Here is a 6,219-nt window from a genome sequence, read left to right as displayed (position 1 = left end):
CGCCCGCCTTGACACCCGGCTATTTTTTGGTTGCAGCTGTTGTTGTTTGGCAGTGCGGGCTAGATTCAAACCTACCAGCTCAGGTGTGTGTGGCTGACACCTTAGCCGTTTGAGCCACAGGCACCGAGCCTCAGAAAGATTTTCTAATGAGGTAGAAAATTTTTGTTTACAGAAAGTCTGAAACATGCACATCTGAAAGCTCTACCACCAGTTTTTTTTTTTTGTTTTTTTGTTTTTTGGGGGTTTTTTTGAGACAGTCTCACTCTGTCGCCTTCAGTAGAGTGCTGTGGTGTCACAGCTCAGAGCAACCTCCAACTCCCAGGCTTAGGCGATTCTCTTGCCTCAACCTCCCAAGTAGCTGGGACTACAGTCACCCACCACAATGCCTGGCTATTTTTTTGTTTTGCAGTTTGGCCTGGGGCCAGGTTCAAACCAGCCAGCCTTGGAATATTGGGCCGGTGCCCTACCCACTGATCCACAGGCGCCACCCACTACCACCATTGTTAATATTTGAGTGTAGGTTTATGTTCGTATAAACTTATATATATACATACACACTATTAGGTATATAATATTTAGTATCACAAGTCATAATCGTTTGTGTTCACTTATTTGACATTTAGATTATTCCTAATTTATCTAACGTATAGTGCAGTGATAAATAAAATTCTTTCAGCAAAATTGTTGTAGGCTATCATTTTTTTTTTTGACATGTTTAAGGAAATAGATTTGGTGAATCTAAGGGTGTGTGTTTTCAGTCATTTGAGAAGATTATAGCAATTTATACTCCTAACATCAGTGTATGAGTGCCCTAATCTGCAGCCCTCCATCACCAATGTTGACAAATGGATATATATATATATTTTAATAGAAACATGAGAAAACATCTAGGGTAACTGTATCAAGTCTTAACAGTGACCGTCTTGAATGGTGGAATTTGGGGATGTTTCTTGTTGTGTTTTTATGTACTGATATACAATAACAGTATTTTTAAGTAGGAAGTAATTTGCTTCTTGCATAGCAAATATCTAACTTTTTAAAAAACAACTCCTGCCAGCGGGTCCCAAAATCTTTTGTTACTGTGAATCTAGGGAAATGTTGGCTTCCTCTTCCTTCAACAGTTTCTGTACCATTTTTCCTGCTCAATTAATGTTAGTCTATTTCACATGTTACTCTGAGGGAGTTTACTTATAGTCTTATATTTGTGAACTTAGCAAAAAACATGTAACAGCTTAAGAAATCAAGAGTTTTCTTTCTAAATTCTTTATTTCTGTTCTCATGTCAGACAGGTAAATGAGACACCACTGTAACAAGGTCTGAGGGAGGCACATCTCACACCTGCATGTGAAGACCCAGTTATCCCACTTAGGAATCACAAAAAGTTCTTTCTAAATTCTGTGAAAGAGATTCAGCAATCTAAAATGCCCTTTCCTGTGAAAGCAGAAGAGATGTCATGTTGAACAGTAACTTCAAAAGTTAGGGTGCAGTTTCCTAGGGTGTCTGTTACAAATATAGGCAGCCCAGGGGGTTCTAGATAGAAGTGTGCCAGGGACCCACTGTGGTCCTGCTGCTGTAGTGAACATGGGCATTGAGCATGAGGCAGATCCAGCTCTCTCTGAGCTGTGGCATGCAGTCAAGCCAGGCACAGTGCAAGAACACAGGACATAGCCGGAGCCCTAACCACATTAATCACTGCTTCTCCATAATTTTCCTTTCAGAAGCCTTTTACTTCTGTACATCAGTTAGTTTGTGCAAATGTCCAGCTGGTTGGCCTAAAGCTTCTGACACCTGAAAGTATCATAACCTGTTGTTGATGGGTCTGTTATAGATTGCTCCAGCTGAAGCACCAGATGCTAAAGTGAGAATGGTGATTATCACTGGACCACCAGAGGCTCAGTTCAAGGTATGTGCTCTAGAGGTATTAAGCTATGCAGAAATGTGTGCATAGCTAACAAATGGATAGAAGAATAATGACTTCTTTTTAGGAACTTCATAAAATGGTTTCTCCCCTTAAATTTGTCTAATGCTCAGTAGAAACAAAAGAAATGCAAATCTAACAGCAGAGTAGAGCCATATAAAAATTATATTTCAAAAATAAGCCCAAAGTCTTTAAGTTTGAGAGTTGTGTAATGGTTTTTGTTGGGTTAACTTGTCTCCCAAAAGTGAACTTGGTCAAAGCCCTGTTATCATATGTGAAGGAAACTTGAAGCCTGAAATTTATAAACATATATATATATATATATATACATTTTTTTTTTTTTTTTTTTTGAGACAGAGCCTCAAGCTGTCCCCCTGGGTAGAGTGCTATGGCATCACAGCTCACAGCAACCTCCAACTCCTGGGCTCAAGCGAGTCTCCTGCCTCAGCCTCCCAAGTAGCTGGGACCACAGGCGCCCGCCACAACGCCTGGCCATTTTTTGGTTGTAGCCATCGTTGTTTGGCGGGCCCGGGCTGGATTCGAACCCACCACCTTAGGTGTATGTGGCTGGCGCCTTAGCCACTTGAACCACAGGTGCCAAGCCTAAACCTGCTATATTATTAGTATGTCTTAGAAACTTGTTCCCACATTTCCCTCTCCTGTCCTGAAGATGCCCGCACCTTGAATTAAAAGCCCTCTTTTCTTCCTACTCTTGGATTAACTGTTAGCCCTTGCCCACAGATTGTGGTAATCCTAGGGGTAGAAGAGGCAGAACTCTTGTAGTATTTGTCCTTGTGTGAACCTCTGTTCATATTTATTGGGGGTTGAGGTCTTTGGGGCTGGAATGCCTCACACTGAGAGATGGTGCAGGAGAGTAATGAAGACCAGAGACTTGGCAGCTATGCTGCTGGCTCAAATCCTAGCTCTGTCATTTACCAAGTGACCTAGGGCAAGTTACTCATCTGTAAAACAGGGATAGGAGTATCTACATCCTAGGGTGGTTGTAAGGTTTAGACAATATATAAAGTGCTTAGAATTGCGCCTAACACATAAGCAGCACAAAATTAGTATGCTGGTGGTATTCAGCAGACTCTGGGTAAATCAGACTGAGACCATTTCAAATCCACAGATACATGAGACAGGGTCTCACCATGTTGGCCAGGCTGGCCTTGACCTCCTGGGCTCAAGCAATTTTCCTCAGCCTCTCACATAGTTGGGACTATAGGCATGCACAACCATACCTGGCACAAATACATTCCTTTGAGTGTATGATTTCTCCCATAAAATTTAGTATGAGTATCTTGTTTTAGATAAAAAGCAACTAAAACCCATTATCTTGGGTCTACCTAGCATTTAGCAGCTGTGACAATTATTAAGCCTTAGTTTTCTTAGCTCTAAAATGTGGCTAATGGTGCCTACATTTTCGCCCACCTACACCCTTTTTTAAAACCACCATTTTTTTTTATCTCTTTTCTTTGGACCATTTTTTTTTTCTCCACTAAAAATGCCAAGTTACTTTTACTTCATTTATAGGAAGAATTGAAACAAAGGAGGTGCTTTGAGATGTGGGTGCAGCTGGCTAGGCTCACAACCAAGTGAAGAAAGTTATTCCCTGATGGCAGCTTTGCGGTCCAAGCAGTTTAAATTGTAACTCTCAATATTGTAAAGTACTTCCTGTCCTGAACCTTCAGAGTCATTCGTTTTTAGTTTGTAATCATAAAAATAAATACAAACATGAATTATTCCATGTTTCTCTTTAGTGCTGAGCATCTCCTCTTATAACTAGAATAACTTTCAACTCCTGTGATGTTTGCATGATGGAAAATTCAGAATTGTTTCCCTATATTCTCTAATGCCTATCTCACAATTATCTTAAAACATTTAAGAGAAGCTATAATGATTAAATCTCATTTATGTGATCTGATAAGAATGTTTTATGTTAAAGATATAAGGAATAGTAAACTTCCTAACCATTAATTTTTCATATGAGTTCAAGAGCTTCTGTTTGGGAGGGTAGTGTGTATATCCTTAGAGTCCTTTTGATTGTGTTCTGATAAATTTTGAGCTGGACACAGTGGCTCATGCCTGTAATCTTAGCACTCTGGGAAGCTGAGGTAGGAGGCCGGAGCAAGCATGAAACCCAGCTCTGCTAAAAATAGAAAAAATTAACCAGTCATGGTGGTGGATGCTGTTTGTCCCAGCTACTGGGGAGGCTGAGGCAATAGGATCTCTTGAACCCAGAAGTTTGAAATTGCTGTGGGCCAGGCTGGTGCCATGGCACTGTAGCCTGGGGAAACAGAATGAGACTCCTTTGGTATACGCCAGAGCAAACTAATGGTTGTACGTAATAGATGTTTCTTATATATAACATAGTTATATGCAGTAGGTCTTATGCAGTTTATGAAATGTACTTTATGAAATGTAGATGTAGCACTACAGAGGGCTAGTAAGGATGGATTGAGCCATTTTTAAAGTTCAGTAACCTATTGTGTTTCATACATGATTGACACTGATGTTCTCATCTGTAGGCTCAGGGAAGAATTTATGGAAAAATTAAAGAAGAAAACTTTGTTAGTCCTAAAGAAGAAGTGAAACTTGAAGCTCATATCAGAGTGCCATCCTTTGCTGCTGGCAGAGTTATTGGAAAAGGAGGCAAAACGGCAAGTACTTCAGCAAAACCTGTGCAGTGGTATGAAAGGGAAAGCGTTGAAAGGTACTTAGGAGTTCCAAGTCCCTGAATTTTGGCTAATTTATAAAAAGCAGGACCATCTTCACCAAGGTTTGGAGAAGACTGCTTTTTGTATCCTGAGTATTGATTGATGTCAGCTACTAGTCAAAGTAATGCATCTCTTTCTGTTAACTGGACAAAAACCAAACAGTTTCTAGTCTCTAATACCTGCAGCTTCTAAGTTGTTTTAAAGCTATTTACAATTTGAAGTGATTAAGCGCATACACTTGGCATCAGACTTTCAGGATTTGAATCTCGTTCTGCCGTGTGTGTGTAACTGGGCAGACCAGGGGGTAATTCAATTTCTGTGAATGAGCCTTAATTTTGAAATAGTTATAATATTAATAACGCATACCATTAAATACTCAGGAAATGGTAGTTTGAAAATTTAACTTAATGCAATTTTATTTCTCTTTCAGGTGAATGAGCTCCAGAATTTATCAAGTGCAGAAGTTGTTGTCCCTCGTGACCAGACACCTGATGAAAATGACCAAGTGGTTGTCAAAATAACTGGTCACTTCTATGCTTGCCAGGCAAGTGGGGTCTAAAATAAGCTCTTTGCATCTTTCTGAAATGGAAGTAGTTCTCACATGGGTGATGGCAGTCTTCAGATTACAAATGATAGGTCTGAAAGTTCTTAAGTTGAAATTGTGTAAGTTGGAATAGGAACATTTATGTAATACCTGTAATAGTCTCTGTTCATAACTGCCAGTCCAACATCAGGTGGGTGTTTGTAGCTTGGGGACTTAAGTGCAAGTTGGACATACTCCCACCCCATATTAAGTTATTTGATATGTAACACTTTTAATCTCCCTTTAGCAGGTGATTCAGAGGCTAGCAAATGGACTAGTACATATCTTTAATCTTCAAACGAATTTCTATTTGAAGTTGTTGAAATAGGAGTAAAATGGCTTTATAGTTACTTTTGATCAGGTAGAATTTTCAAAGCGCTGTCCTTTTGCAGGTTGCCCAGAGAAAAATTCAGGAGATTCTGACTCAGGTAAAACAGCATCAACAGCAGAAGGCTCTGCAGAGTGGACCCCCGCAGTCCCGGCGGAAGTAAAGGCTCAGGAAACAGCCCCCCACAGAGGCAGATGCCAGACCAAAGACAGATTGCTTAACCAACAGATGGGCGCTGACCCCTATCCAGAATCACATGCACAAGTTTTTACCTAGCCAGTTGTTTCTGAGGACCAGGCAACTTTTGAACTCCTGTCTCTGTGAGAATGTATACTTTATGCTCTCTGAAATGTATGACACCCAGCTTTAAAAAAAAATAAGGGGGGAGGGAGGGAAAGAGAAGAGCTCTGCACTTCCCTTTGTTGTAGTCTCACAGTATAACAAATATTTTAACTTTTCTTACTGTTCCCCCATAATGTCAGAAATTGACTTAATGATGTTCACTAAATTTCTCAAATATAAATAGATTGCTCCTAAGTCCAATTGGTAAAATTGGATTGCGATAATTACCACAGGAACTTACATGTTAAGCCATTAGCATAGAAAAACTGTTCTCAGTTTTATTTTTATCTAACACTAACATGAATAACCTAAGGGAAGTGCTGAATGGTGT

At 40.0% G+C, this 6,219-nt stretch overlaps 1 protein-coding gene and 1 non-coding gene across 4 annotated transcripts in view; one reads left to right on the top strand and one right to left on the bottom strand.

Moving 5' to 3' along the window:
* Positions 1-5,922, top strand: part of IGF2BP3 (insulin like growth factor 2 mRNA binding protein 3) — a 156,162-nt gene extending 150,240 nt beyond the window's left edge. For 2 of the 3 annotated variants that reach the window (XM_012804338.2, XM_023512476.1), the window contains 4 exons: positions 1,829-1,903; positions 4,447-4,578; positions 5,066-5,179; positions 5,611-5,847. In XM_012804338.2, coding sequence (XP_012659792.1) covers positions 1,829-1,903; positions 4,447-4,578; positions 5,066-5,179; positions 5,611-5,709 — 420 coding nt within the window. In that variant the 3' untranslated portion in view covers positions 5,710-5,847. Of the gene's footprint in view, positions 1-1,828; positions 1,904-4,446; positions 4,579-5,065; positions 5,180-5,610 lie in introns of all 3 variants that reach the window. The other variant, XM_003788501.2, reaches the window with a different exon arrangement.
* Positions 1,280-1,384, bottom strand: LOC111724923. Its single transcript, XR_002773131.1, has one exon. It is a non-coding gene; the product is annotated as a small nucleolar RNA U13 (small nucleolar RNA).
* Positions 5,923-6,219: the final 297 nt, after the last annotated feature.

This window comes from Otolemur garnettii, unplaced genomic scaffold (genome assembly GCF_000181295.1).
Source record: "Otolemur garnettii isolate 467f Iridium unplaced genomic scaffold, OtoGar3 scaffold00028, whole genome shotgun sequence".
In the NCBI taxonomy this organism is placed as follows: domain Eukaryota; kingdom Metazoa; phylum Chordata; class Mammalia; order Primates; family Galagidae; genus Otolemur; species Otolemur garnettii.
Note: the sequence above shows the minus strand (reverse complement) of the source record. Positions and strands in the feature narration are given on the sequence as shown.